This window comes from Onychostoma macrolepis, chromosome 03, assembly GCF_012432095.1.
Source record: "Onychostoma macrolepis isolate SWU-2019 chromosome 03, ASM1243209v1, whole genome shotgun sequence".
Lineage (NCBI taxonomy): Eukaryota > Metazoa > Chordata > Actinopteri > Cypriniformes > Cyprinidae > Onychostoma > Onychostoma macrolepis.
Genome location: NC_081157.1, coordinates 42,393,828 through 42,408,668, shown reverse-complemented (window position 1 = coordinate 42,408,668; position 14,841 = coordinate 42,393,828). Strand labels below are relative to the sequence as shown.

General features: G+C 38.0%; 2 protein-coding genes across 18 annotated transcripts in view; one reads left to right on the top strand and one right to left on the bottom strand.

Moving 5' to 3' along the window:
- maptb (microtubule-associated protein tau b) overlaps positions 1-8,448 on the top strand; it is a 40,474-nt gene extending 32,026 nt beyond the window's left edge. For 13 of the 15 annotated variants that reach the window (XM_058770419.1, XM_058770426.1, XM_058770431.1 and 10 more), the window contains 3 exons: positions 1,789-1,870; positions 2,086-2,192; positions 5,085-8,448. In XM_058770419.1, the coding sequence (XP_058626402.1) occupies positions 1,789-1,870; positions 2,086-2,192; positions 5,085-5,300 (405 nt within the window). In that variant the 3' untranslated portion in view covers positions 5,301-8,448. Of the gene's footprint in view, positions 1-783; positions 924-1,788; positions 1,871-2,085; positions 2,193-3,690; positions 3,830-5,084 lie in introns of those variants that run through there. The other 2 variants (XM_058770428.1, XM_058770433.1) reach the window with 2 other exon arrangements.
- Positions 8,449-8,583: 135 nt separating this feature from the next.
- kansl1b (KAT8 regulatory NSL complex subunit 1b) overlaps positions 8,584-14,841 on the bottom strand; it is a 71,191-nt gene continuing 64,933 nt past the window's right edge. For 2 of the 3 annotated variants that reach the window (XM_058770416.1, XM_058770415.1), the window contains exons 9-15: positions 13,745-13,912; positions 13,495-13,634; positions 13,292-13,410; positions 13,138-13,195; positions 12,497-12,609; positions 11,105-11,359; positions 8,584-10,865 (exon numbers count right to left, since the gene is read on the bottom strand). In XM_058770416.1, coding sequence (XP_058626399.1) covers positions 10,631-10,865; positions 11,105-11,359; positions 12,497-12,609; positions 13,138-13,195; positions 13,292-13,410; positions 13,495-13,634; positions 13,745-13,912 — 1,088 coding nt within the window. In that variant the 3' untranslated portion in view covers positions 8,584-10,630. Of the gene's footprint in view, positions 10,866-11,103; positions 11,360-12,496; positions 12,610-13,137; positions 13,196-13,291; positions 13,411-13,494; positions 13,635-13,744; positions 13,913-14,841 lie in introns of all 3 variants that reach the window. The other variant, XM_058770417.1, reaches the window with a different exon arrangement.

Sequence of the window (14,841 nt, the reverse complement as noted above, 5' to 3'; positions counted from 1 at the left end):
AGTTCTGCACACTCATTGTGAATAGTTACCTTTTGTAACTAATGAAACATTGACACACATACCCACTGTGAAATAATTGTTTTTAAACTGTTAGATTAAAGTAATTAAAATCCATTCACCTATTTTTTTCTCACTTATTGAGAATGAACATTCAAGACCTAAAAATCTTGAAACTTGAAAGCTGTTTATAATTTATTTTATTTTATTTATAGTCAGCAAAAATGTTAACATTTATTACTTAACACAGTAAATACACATTTTTAATTAATGTTACATGTAAATAGAATTTACATAGCATAATCTTGAACTTTTGCATATTAACTTTATGGTAGCACTTTATTTTATAGTCCTGTTCCGCATGTGTACATACTATGTACTTATTATAGTGATGACAATAACTAGGTACTAACCCTGGACCTACCCCTAAAACCCTGACCTTAACCCATTGTTACCTTATATTACCCATTACTTCCTTAGGTACGTAAATTGTAAGTACGTTAGTACACATACTGTAAAAAAAAAAAAAAAAAAAGTGCAACCAACTTTATTAATATCTTTTGAGTTCTTGTTGATCTTGCAAGAGATGAAACAAAACAAATCCAAGAATGTGAACTGACTGAGGGCTTTAGCTATGAGCTCTGCTATAAGATGCCAGAGTTTCGTGAAGGTTTGGCTAGTCCAGGGACTGCAGGATTGGGCAAGACATCCATCTAGATACCTTTGCAAAAACTAGGTTCAATTTATTTGCCTGAATCCCCAGTGTTGGTCTCTCCTCTTACCTAGTGTTCCTCCTGGTGATGCATCCGGATGGCTGACCGATGTTGCTGTGTTGCAGCTGTATAGATTGCATGCATGTACCATAAATTCCTCTGCAGGTGAAGATTGTGAAGGGGTCTCAGGTAGTCAGATATGCAGAAAAAAACTCCCAGGGATCTTCACTTGAGTGCTTGAAACAGAGCATGTGCATTATTACAGTGCTTGCAAGGTGAATTCAAATCCATTAATCTGTAATTAAATACCTAGTTTTCTTCCTCTCTTATGTTTTTGCAATTATTTTCACCTTGAAACGCTTAACAGCTCAATTCAAACGTTGCTTTGTCAATAATTTCATTCTTAGGTGTGCTACCTTTTTCTGTTCTTTTTTCTCTTCTAATCTAATTCATTTTACCAAAGACGGTGTTTTGTTGCCTTACAAGCGCTGGTATCGCCATCGGATGAAAACCTAGTTATATCTGAGTTTCACCTGAGACAGTAAATCAGATATAACTTTTGCATTACAATCTCTTCCCTCTTTAAGCCCTTGGGTCCCTTTGACTAAAATATTGAGTGAATCTCTTTTCTGACTCAGTGTTTGGGACGGAGAGGAAAATCTCCATGTCTTGAATCTTGTATGAAAGGGTATTTACACATTTTTACATGTGATCATGAAAAGACAAAGTGTAAATGCCCTCTAAGACTAAGATAGTAATCCAGTCAATCATGTGTGACATCAATATCTACATGTAGTCTATATATACAGTACATATACTTTACTCAAAAATTTAAATGCGTCACTCATTACATTTGCACGAAGTATGGCTATATAAATTGGATTTATATCTATTTTGTTGTGGCCTATCAGTGGAAGCAAGTTACTTCTCTGTCCCATGAACCCTGTTGTTGTGAATAATGGTCATTTTCCCACTCCAGATCATCAGCTCTTCAGGTGCCTGAGCATGCGGTTCATTTTCTTCCAAATTGCTCTGTTTGATAACTGATAACTGACTCTGTTTGTTCTTCATGCTTCAGGTTCAGATAGTGCACAAAAAGATCGACCTAAGCAACGTCCAATCAAAGTGTGGTTCCAAGGCCAACATTCATCACAAACCAGGTGAGATTTCAGTCCGTTATAAAGAAACATTGTATAAAAAACGCCATTAGACATTTTTAGGCCTAATGCTGACCAACATTAGTACAATTTTTTTTTTTTTTTTACACCTTATTGGATTGGAAGTGCCATCCCTACCTTTATCTTCACCTCCAGTCAACTAAAAGCAAATGGGAAAGGTTTGATTTAAACAGAAGCTGTCCTGTCCTGTATTTTAGGAGGTGGAAATGTGGAGATCAAATCTGAGAAGTTGGATTTCAAAGCCCAGTCAAAGGTTGGATCTCTGGAGAACATTGGACATGTTCCTAGGGGTGGACAGAGGAAGGTATGTAACAACACCACGTGTCTCTCATGAGTCACAAATGTGCAATACGGTGTTGAATTATTTGTCATTTGGATGTAATCAATTAATTCACAACAATAATACAAATGCATAATGTGTTTCATGATGCATTTTGACTGTTTTATCTACTCTTAAAAGTTTCCTTCATGTTAGATCTTGCTATGGTCAGCATGCTTCCTCCTGCTTGGCAGACTTCAGTATACTTCTTTTGCACATATTTTTTGCCAATTTCTTTGAGTTGCCTTTGAGATCTACTGTTCTGCACCTCATCTAGAGCAAATGTTATTATCCTGTGGCCCATGAACTATTTATTTAAATGTTTATTTCATCCAAAATCTCAAACTCGGTCAGAATTTACTCACATCATGTTGTTCCAAACCTGCATGACTTTGTGTCTTCCATGGAACACAAAAGACGACGTTTAGCTGGATGTTTTGACTCCTTTCTCATTTAATGAAAGTGAATGGGGGCTGTCGGGCTTCTCTAAAGTGAGAAAATCATAGTTCATTTACTCACTCTCATGTCATGTTTCTTAAATGAAAATGTCTGTAGCGTTAAGAAACCGTGCCTCATTAAATCTCAGTTAATTCAGTCACAACACACAAAACCAAAGTCTATAAGGGTATTACATTTATTTATAGGTTCTAATTAATTACATATAATTATGTGTTAAATAAAGGAAATAGGATGATTTTATATAAATGGATGCTATTGGATGATAGAAGCTGGGTGTCTTGCTCTCCTTCATCTTCTCTCTCTACTGAGCACATTTTCAATCATTTTTAAGATCACTGCATTTTCTGGCGCTCCCTTGCTTAGTGCTAACTATTCTTCCATTCAGTGATCTTCTGCTCCTGTGTCCCTTTTTTAATCACACAATCAAAAAACTGCTGACTGTGTGCTGCTTTCATGCGTTCACATTCAAAAACATTCAGGAATCGAGTAGAAGCGCTGATCTGAGAACTATATCTGAACACATGAAAGATAATAAGCTTATGTAAAATCACGGAACTGGATCTCAGAGGAAAGTTTTTAATAAATCAGTAAAAATCTCACCGAATTCATTCACTTTAATTTGGTTCAGTTGTGAGGGGAATAATGTTTGGAATGATGTTTTATGGTGGATGGCATTTAAATGTATTTAATTTTTAGTCTTGCACTAGATACATCGTAATTATGGATTCAGAACACATAAATAAATTAACTTTAGTCTTCTGATCAAACAGTTTTTGCTCTTAACTTATTGATGGTCATTATTATTTGATCCAAAGGAAGATGATAGAGTAGATCAGCACTCTTACTTGGAAATATTTCTTAAGTATTGAAACAGCTTCACCCCTTCTCCCAGCATTCCCTCTAGTTTGAGTGTTGTTGTTGTTTTTTTTTATCCCTTCATAAACTCATTTCATAATTTGCATCCCAACACTTTTTTGTTTTGTTTACCCATAACCATGTGAACTATGTGGCGTCCATGCTGTAGAGGGAGAAGGAGAAGGAAGCAGAGCCGCAGGCCGCAAATGCTTCCTCTAATGGGGACGCTGTTCACTCTAATGATGTGGACATGACCTTTGACCTTCCCTCCTCTGAAGGGAACAGTCTGGTTAAGTCAGAGTGCCTCAGTAAGTATATTACTGCAATTATGAAGTGTCAATTTAACTGACTTGTCATTATTACATGGTTTTTATGTCCTTCTGTGCTAGGAATAATTTTGTCAGTACTATAACAAGTCTTATTTCAATTCCATTGTGCATTATCTTCATAAGAAATATTTTAATAGCAAATAGAACCATCCTTATTAAAATGAATGGGATGGATAAAAAAGGTATAAGCAAGAAGACTAATACTGAAGGTTTATTTTATATACTGTATATGTATTTTATAAGACCCACCTTACCATATTGCATCAAGTTGTCCATGCAAGTCCACTAGAGGGTAGCCTTACTGCATGACTTTCAGCTGTCTCTGCAAATGAAGCTGGGACAGCAGATTATTATAACAATTACACACTACCATTCAAAACCATTTTACAGTTTTTTTTTAAAGTTTTTTACAGAAATTAATACTTTAAGCAAGGACACTTTAAATTGATCCCAAGTGATAGTAAAACTATTTCAAATAAATGCTATTTTTTCAAATAATGTTATATTATTAAGAAATCCTAAAACAAAAATCACGGTTCCACAAAAATATTAACAAGCACACTTGTTTTCAATACTGATAATAATATAGGAAAGTAACTCAGCATGAAATCATGCTGCATAACGTAATTACTGTAATTTCGAAATGACAAAACATGACGTTCTACATAGCGCCGTTCACATCCTTGGACTCGGACACAGAACTATCACACTATCATATAAACATAGCGCTAATGATTCTGAGGTGGTCAGGTGGTACAAGTCGTAGCTCTCAGAAAACTCCCAGTTCACAAGTTGCAATTACGAGTTCTACGAAGAAGTGAACACTTTTTACAAGTTGTTATATCGTAATTACGGTAATTACGAATTGGCTTGAACGCACCTATAGAATGATTTCTGAAGGATCATGTGACACTGAAGACTGGAGTAATGATACTGAAAATTCAGATTTGCAGCAGGAATAAATTACATTTTAAAATATATTAAAATAAAATATAAAAATATAATAAAATAAAAATTGTAATTTTCCAATATTACTGTTTTAGTTTGTATTTGATCAAATAATTGCAGCCTTTGTAATAAACTCGGTGATATAAAAAATAAACAAATAAATCTTAGTGACCCCAAACAATTCATACCACCTTTAATTTTATTTTATGCACATATTATCTTACAAAACCTGACAATTGTTCATATCCATCCAGTTTAATCCACATTCCACCTTTCCTCCCATCAGATTGAGAGCCACAAGCTAAGTTTCCGAGAGCAAGCCAAAGCGCGCACCGACCACGGCGCTGAGATCGTGTACCAGTCCCCCGACATTTCCACGGATGGATCTCCCCGCCGCCTCAGCAACGTGTCTTCCTCCGGCAGCATCAACATGACCGACTCCCCGCAACTGTCCACACTAGCTGATCAGGTGTCAGCCTCACTCGCTAAACAAGGCCTGTGAGCTGCAGGCCCAAACGTGTTGGCAATTAACAAATTGAAAAAAAAAAGTAAAAAATGTATCTCCTTCAGTCCTTTCAAAAGAGGTGCTTGTCGGATTTCTCCTAACTAAAGGTTGTCCCAGCGGCTTGTCTGCTTGTGAAATAATTTTTGCCTCCTGGCACGGAGAGACAGGTATTGATGTTATTGGCTTAGTATCAACAAAAGAAAAAAACACTACAATTTAAAAGGAGCTGGTGGTGTATTGATCCAAATGGTCATTTATAGCACTGAGTAGCCTGATTTTGTTCGTTTAATCCCCCGTTTTTTAAAAGAAACAACAATGACATTTGCTTTCAAAGCTGTATTTGCTTCGTTGCCTTATTGTGAATGTTTTTATTTACCATAACTTATGCACTCCTGTTTTGACATGCAGCAGTAGGGAAGGCAAACATGCTACATGGTTTGGAAGGGTGCAGTTAATGATACTGGCTATGAATTTGATTGGACAGAAACATTTCAAACGCTCCTAGTTAAATTTGAGGCAGTCAGGCTGTAGCGGACACATATTTAACAACAATAGAAGCCTGCTGTATAATTAAATTCACAAAACACCTCAATTGTGTGTTTGATCCAAATTAAAACAGTAAAAACTTTGATAAATCACTATTCAGATGAGTCTAGGATGCTGTAATTCTAATATCATAGTTTGGAAATTTCGGTACCAGACTTTACCTGTGAATTATTTTAAACTGCACATCCTAATTCATCCCCACAGCAAATTCTCAAGGCTTATCTGTCCTCATAAATGCACAGGAAGTTGCATCGCTGATTGAAATCTGGCTTGGCCTCTAGCGACTCTTGACAGAGAAGAAAGCAAATGTCAATATATAAAAGTCATTCAAAAAAAATTTAAATAAACTGTTGTACAGGGCTCAACAATAAGGATTTTTGTCTATCTGGACAGTTATTCACATTTTATTTTATTTTTTTAAATATTAAATTTTTAGCAACATATTTTGTGTCTAAAAATATACATTTTAATTCTAGATTCAGCTAAATGACAAATCCTTACTGATAATGTCTACTAATTAATGACAACTATTGCATCATTCTTACTGCATCCAATACATCGCTTGAAGCTTCCGTTTTCAAAACAAAAATGATTTCTATGTTTAAAAAGGTTTATGAGACCAAATATAAAATGTAGTGACTGCCTTTCACAGGCCCCAGATCACATGGCCATCCTTATTGTTGAGCTCTGAAGTAGTTTGCCCTGCACAAGCACCATCAAACTGATATCACTCAGTACATCCTCTCACTGTTCCCTTCAACTTATCTCTGTATGGTAACGATGCTTCTGTATCGATGGATTTTTCAGCTTCTGTGTCTAAAATGCTGTTCCAAAGAATGTGTCTATGGACCAATGAGAGGATTTCAAAGCACTCAATAAAATAACTGTAACATCACATCAGGAAATCTCATATTGAGAACAGACAACAGAAAAGTGCCTCCCGGTGTCCATCAACTACATTCGAGAAGACTGTCTATGTTTTAAAGATTCTCTTTGGTCTAAGATGGATTCAGTCATGTACAGCATCACAGAGCTGATTCATTTGGTGTGAAATACGATGCAGGGCATTTAACACATAGCCAAACTCCCCTCAGTGCTAAAACCTTCAATATAGTCATCAAACCAAACCACAATGCTCACACACTGCACATTTCCAGCATGCAATGGACTTCACCCATGGTCTTGAATATAGTAACCACAGTCACCACACCCCTGTCCAACTGTTTAGAAAACTACCTTTACTAGAGCGTTTGACTCATATTAAAACATGAAAAGAAAGGAAAGAAAAAAAAATGGAGGAAGATTGAAAAGGAACAAAGCTACCTGCTAAAATCCAGGTTTATGTTGCACTCTTTTTTCTAATAGTATTGTGTGGACGATGTAAAAGATGTACGAATGCGTTCAGAAGATCTGATTTGGATCTGACTCTAAGCTTTTTATTTAATATCCGCAGTGCGTTGCAGCTTTACGCTCATTTGAAAGTGAATGCACTGATTTGACAGAAGAGCTGCCTCTACACAAACTGCATTACTCGTTTAGATGTATATCTTGCATTTAGAAATGGGGAAGAATATAATAATAGGTAAAATAGAGGGATAATTTGCATCCAGAATCCACAATATCAGTAAAGGACTTAACTAGTGCCACATATCTCTCTCTCACATGACCCTGTGAGAAGCTTTAGACGGATTGCTGTAAACCCAACACTGTGGCCGTCCTTTGTACAGCATGCTGCTAACATAAACCTGAGCATTTAGACGCGTGGGGTTAAGCTGAAGAACAGATTTAAGATAAAATGTTTAAAAATGGCACTGGATAAGGCCTTTTAAGTAATTCTACCCTTTAGCTGTGTTTCAAATGGTTCTGTAATAATCTGTTAACCGGTTCTGAGGTCTCTCTATCGCTGTCCTCCGTTTCATTTCCCGCCTCTGCTCTTCTCTTCTCATCGCAGTTCTTCATTCTAGCTTGACAGTTGTGATTGTCTATCGTAATGTGTTTTATTAATTGGTTTACACTGATACTCCTTGCTGTAAACGTGAATTTGGAAATAAAGTCCGTATTAAACTACTTTCTGTGTCCTTTGTTTTTCTATAAATTTGCTCTTTTGGTGTCCTTTCCCCTTCAGATCATTTACTCAGTCACGGTTATAAACACTAGATGTACTTAAAGGTACAGTGTCATTTTCTACGTTCATGTGAAAAACCAGTCAAAGACTATTGAAAAATCCGTTTAAAATCATGAATACCGACTTGAGACAAAAAGGTAAGCAGGAGACTAACGAAAGCAGTTTTTATTTTACATGTAGCGGGTCGCCTCGTGTTCAGATCACATGACAAGACCAATACTACGGAACTGAGTAAATAATACGGAGAATAGATTTTTTTTTTTTTTTTTAATGAAGTGGGTAACCCAAGTATATGAATGTGAATGTGCGTGATGCAGCATCACCGCTAGACGGCAGTATAAAGACTAAATAGCTGTCTTTCCAACTGAGTAGGCTACCTTTCAAAGCATCCTTGTATCGTCAGTAAGAAGCTATTTCCAGAATGCAAATCTGAAAACACCATCATCCAAATATTGCTGCTTTAGTTTAAATTATAGTACATTAAATGCAGTTTCTTTAACAAGTTAAAGAAATGCAAGGTCAGTCTATCTGTAACGAACAAACTTGCTACATATATGAACCTGATGAAAACCTGTTTCTAGGACAAGAGAAAGACATAAGACGTTCGAGTACAATATAATTCACTTTTAATTTGAGAAGCACAAACGTTGCCTGTCTGTCCGATCGGCCAATTATCCATAAACATTTTTTTTTCTTGTTGCCTCTCCATAAAGAAAGTGTTAAATATTCTCATGTGTCTTCTCCCTAGACAATCAGGACAGCTACAGCCTGAACATCAAACACAGTAAAGAATCAAACAAGGTATGTACAAAATAAACTTTTTTTTTTGTTGTTTTGTACAAACTATTACATGCTAAAGGATATACCAGACTCACCCAACCCTCATTCACCACATTGGAAATTTAAAGTATGAAAATAACTCACACAATACAATATTGGCTTTTGAAAGCTAGTCAAACCTTATGGTACATTTGCCTGATAAGTACACAGACCCCCACAGAGAGAGACATAAAACCATAATTAATGATATTAAGAATGAAAGGGGCGGCGGGTTTTCTCAGCAGGAAATGGGACAGTCGTTGATGGTCCCCTTACGATTTGCCACACAACCTCAACAGATGAGATTTCTCTGATGCTATGAATGCTGTTACGCTCCAGTGAGATAAAAAGGAATATATTAAGGATTTCTGGTTTACATGACATCCCTTAAACAAGAACAAATGGCTACAATAGCTAGAATCATGTGACGACAGATACAGAGAAGCTACTTATAAAAATCTTAAGTAACTGGTGTCCGCTATTAGACTTGTACATTCGTATTAGTTAAAATAACAGGAAGGAGTTGCAAGCAGTGACTCGCTGACTGGGGAACTAACAGAAATCGTTCCTCATCGTTACACAATGGAAAAACGGGGCTGTGACCGACAGCAACTGAGGAGCCAACGAATGAAAATTTGCCAAGTCCTTTCCTATCAAGCACTCCAGCGAACATTATTACTCGAACATCAAGTTACGGGATTCGATGATGGCTGTAGGTATTGCAGATTGTTTTATTAAACAGAGTTTAGACCTGACCAAATCAATGGAAGAGCTCTTTTATATAGGGTTAGAACGAAAACGAAAGAAAAGCAGAGTCAACTGGCAGCAAATGTCAGTTTATATTGGAGTGACTGCATGTTCTCCGGACTAACCTGATCATGCACAGCAACATCAAGTGCTTTAAAATTCACACTAATGCAAGCCCACATGAGAAAGAGCCCTCTTGTTACACGATGCTAAGCTACAGAGTTGCGGCGAGTGCAATCTCGTCTCAAATGTTAGTGTCCTGCGCATGTTTATTCAGGTGCTGATTTTAAGTTTACTGGCAATCGCGCCATGCAAGAGACCAATTAAGTGCTCTAATCAAATGGTGGCGTTTAAAAGGCGCATGAGAGCAACACGGCGGTTTCGTTTTCTGGCACCTGCTCTCTCAGTCACTTTGACAGAAGTGGGGCAAAGACAAACCACGGTATTAAAGAGAACATGGGACTGAAATGAAACCAGAAAGTGGAATTTATGCAATTCTCGGGCAAGTTTGTCTGTTTAAAACAATAGGCAGGGAATGTGTAGAGAAAAAGAATTTGAAGTGCTTTCTCACAGAGAGAACAAAGACAGTCTTCTGCGCCTTCGTGCAAGTCTCTGATAATCATTATTATTGGCTTTATTTTTGCATTGTATCACTCCAGTATAAACTGCAAGGCTGAATGAGTAATTTTAGGTGGGATATTGGAAAAATCTAGAAGGGTATCACACACAATGCAAGCTGAGCCCCTTAGTACGACAGCATGCTAAGGGGGAAGTGCTCTTCTGCGATATACGATACGTTTCGGAGCTTCTTATTTTGGTTTAGCCCTCAAGCTAATTTCTTTCTTCCTTTTTATTTTTGAAACATTTTTTTTCTCCAGTGACCCAAAAGCGAGACTGAATTAAAACAGATCTTCATATACATCTCCATACAATTCACTAAAAACCGTGAAAGAATTTACTGATGTTTGAATATCAAACAACAGGGACTTTCATTCGTTTCGTTGTTGTTTTTTCTTCTACGATGCTGCTGTTTCAGGAGTTTGTGAAAGCTGGTGGGCATGGGGTTCGGTGGGTGGGCAGAGTCTAGGCTTTATCGGTGAGTAGGTTTGGGTGGGTTGGTTTGTTTTTGCTTGGCGCCGTCATCGCCGAGAGGTGACGAAGGCCCAGCGTCAGACTCCGACTTGGACGACCTGCACCCGGACACCCGTCGAATGGTCCTACAGGGCCTCTCTCCAGCTGGACTGTGTGGGATTTCACACTCCTGCTGTGGATCCACATCCAGGGGAAAGGTCCGGCGTTCCCATGGATGTACCGGCTGGGGAGCCCGTAGGGACAAACAAACAAACAGCAAGTAAATATCTGAACACAGAATAACCAAAAGGTTGTTTGTTTTCTAATGCCTATTCAGTTGCACCAAAGTGAAAGTGCTTGTAATAAAATGTACTGCAGTACAACTAAGCATGTGATTCTGAATGTACAATAAAGCCTCTAGCTTCACCCGAAACACTAGCCAACAAAAATTCTAGGAAATTTAACAATGCTTCTTCTATATCAGGAGCCTACCATTTCCTCATAGGTGTCTGGGGTGGAGCAGCGCGTGTCCTCGTTGGACAGCAGCCGTTGGGAGTCTCTGGAGCCAGGGGTGTGGAGGCCGGAGAGCATCAGCATCTCTGGACTGACAGGGCTGGATGGAGATGCCACCGAGTTGTAATCATGCAGCATGTGGAAATGCGCCGTGTCTGGAGACGAGGGCTGCGGTGTGGAGGGGTTTGTGCCACACAGCAAGGGGGTTGTCCGTCCGTCCACAGACTTGTATGACCTGTGGAGACAAAGATTAGCGCTGATCATCATGTGTGTTCAGACTTGGCAGGTTTGATTCGCAATTGCTCCATTAGTGCGGTGAAGTGTAAACACTGCCATCCAAACCTTGGTGCTCACCAAACAAGAAAAGACCACAGACCAATGACATCTAAACTAACCAAAACCCATCACAGTTTGGAACAGGCATCGGAAGTGCCATGTCCTTGAAGCTGATCTTTCTTTGTGCGTGGAACAGAGGAATTCCTGGCACCGTTTGGACTCCTTTACAAATGTGATAAACTCTTGGTGTGTTCTCAGCTGGTAAAAATGCCACCATGTGTAGGGCCCTATGAAACTCGTTTGATTTTTTCCCCAAGTTCCGTTTTTTTTCTTCTTCTCCGTTTTAATCTTTCTGTATTCCGTTTTTAAAAAAAAGTTGTAATAATTGAATAAAATTGTATTAATTAAATAAAAGCACGTTTAATATACATTTTATGATTTAAATTAATTTAACATCAGTTTATTAAAAGTTTAGGGCCATATGAAAGGTTTTATTTTTTGACACCTTCTGGTTGTTACCATGTCTAATTATTTGAATGCATAAAAATAATTTATTTATTCTTACAATAGCCTTATTCAATTCTGTTGTTGTTTATTTACATTTTTCTGGTTATCAAATGAAGGCATAAAACATGAAAATGTTTTATTTTTTGGCCAATCCATTGGATTTTCTAGTCAAATTAAAACATGGAAGAAATATCACGCGATTATTCCTTAAAAATAAAGTTTTATTAATTTTTCAACAGCAGTAGCAGTATTACTTATGGAATTATATTTCTGCCACAATGTCTTCAAGCTAAACCGAACGTTCATTGTGTACATCATAGGGCCTTACATGTGTACACACATACAACAAGTGTGTTTAGTCCTGCACACAGCATTGTTCTGGATGTTTGAAGTCATAAAAGCTGCAATATCAAGTTATGACCATATCCTCATGCCTTTGGTTTTGTATCTTTAGATCTGGTGTTAGAAATGACAGTGTGAACAAGGACTAAATGTATGTAACACACCCCAACATTGGAACTGAGGTGACGTCGGTTGCACTTGTTCCTAAAAAAGGCATAGAAAAGCAGTTCGAGTTGTGTTGCCCCACCTGCTGCCCCTTCTCTTTGCGATGTTGCTGGCAGTCCAACTCCAGCGAGAGCGCTCCTGCTCCTCACACGGAAGGTGAAGCTGAGAGAACGTGATTTCAGAGAGATCCTCAATCTGAGACAATGAGAGAAGATTATTTAAAACCTACACCGGGCAGTATTCAGGGCTACAGGGTTACAGAATCACTTGATAAAGATGTTTGTTCAGAAGCCCTTCAGCACATATTTGAATATTTTTTTACCATTGGTAAATCACAAATTTTTTTTGAATCTGCCCAAAGAAAAACACGAGCTTGATTCAAAACACTACCTTCACAAGCGTTTTGAGGCTGATTTGTGAATCTTTTTGACTTAAATTAAAAAGAATCAGCTCATAAGAGTCATTTTTGAGGAAACCGACATTGTGTGTTGACACTAGTAAATTATATTTGACAAAACTGCTTTCCAGACGGTCTAGATTTTCATTACATTGTCAGCCATTTTAGCTTAAAACCTAATGAGCTGCCTACCAAGAAAGCATTTTGGGGCATCGTCATCCTGCTTAATGTAACAAACCGTTAACGCCCTAAATGTCTAGGTAGACAGCTTACGGGCTTGAAACACAGCCTAAAATAACTGTAGGTGACCAATTGCAAGGCCGTACCTCCATTGTATCATCCTCTTCAGATATTGGTTTTGCAAAAATGTCCACTTCTCGCCAACTACAATTAAAAAGCAAAGGGCAACATATTTAGTAGGTAAAGAACAAATCTTTGATTATATGTGGCAGGTATGGATAGACAGTTTGTGTCTCTGACCTTGGGGTAAGGATCTCTTTGTACTGTAGTTTCTCCACTCGGGTGGTGGCGGCCACAGACATGGGGATGACGATGTTATTGATGTCAAAGGGGCTCTCTCCTCTCCGTCGGCGAATAGTCTAAAAGAATCACATACAGGCCTAAGCAACTCGATCTCAAGAGTTTACGCAAACATACTCGGAATGCTTTGAAGAGCATCTTACGGCAGCGCTGCTGTTGAGGTGGAGGGGTGTGGAGGTCTCGGAGATTGACGGCTGTCTCATCAGAGGACTGTGGCTGGGTGTGTTGAGAGCAGACAGAGATGGGCACGGACTTCCCATGTCCATATTCAACTTTGGAGCATCTATAGACAAACCAAAGACAGTGCTGAGTCACAGGACTTGACTCGATGATTTAGAGGGAGATGGAAGTAAATGTGACTGAAGTGAAAAAATGAATGAATGAACAACATACTCTCTGTACGGTCCAGCGAGGGTTCACGAGGTCTCTTGCGGCCGTGAGTCCTGTCGAAAGAAGTGCTCTGGCGGAAAGGCTGGCGAGAGTCATGTTTACTGGCACTGATTGGGATGTCTAACTGCTGCTGAAAGACCTTCTCTGAGCGCACCTTAGGATGCGACAAACCTGAGAGAAAATGGCAAACAATGAAGATTGATGAAGAGGAAACACTTTTTGTTTTATCTTAATCTCTGCATTACTCTTTTACAGAGTTTATGTGCAATTATTTACATTCACACTTTTTTACATTACATTTATTTATAACTCCTTTTTAATCGTTACCGTTAACATTTTACAATTGTTTTCAGTTACTCTGCATCCTTCGTCTTTGATTATATAAATTTTGTTTGGTTTACACTTCTCTTACTACCTTATCTTTTAATCTATACTGATTTCCATTTGAATCTTTAGTTTCTCATGTTTGTGTTGTGTTCCACTTACTTTTTGCTTTACTACTTTTTTTCAATTAATTCAATTCTTAATGTTAATGTTATCCTTTCTTTATCAGGTACTCTATGCATTTTCACTGTCATTCATTTTATTCTCTTAAGGTTATTTTACACTACTGTTTCAAACTTGTTAATTTTACATTTTTAATATTTAATAACATCCTTTCTTTGCCAATATACTTTATGTAATGTACATAAGTTTTGCAATATTTTTCTTGACCATCTGCTAAATGTTTTTGCAAAACGAATACGATTGTCAAGCCAAAATCTGACTGAACTCTACAATACACAGCACGACATCTGGACGTCTTTCAGAGTTCTATCATTCATACATGGAATATGAAAGAAACTAGTGGAGTCAGCAACTGTGGCTGGACTTGTATGATGCCAGAAATATCTGCTGAGTCACTGCAACGAGTGTCTGGCAGAGAACAGCTAATGACGGCCAGACACTCACAGGTCACTTTAACTGCCCAAAGGGGCCGTCACATTTAGACTCTGCTAAAGGTGTGAGAATTTGCCTCCATTAGAGAAAACTCCGCTCATGACATTTCAGATGCTGAGGAAGCAGGGGATTTTCACTCACAATTCTGTATACTGCCAGAG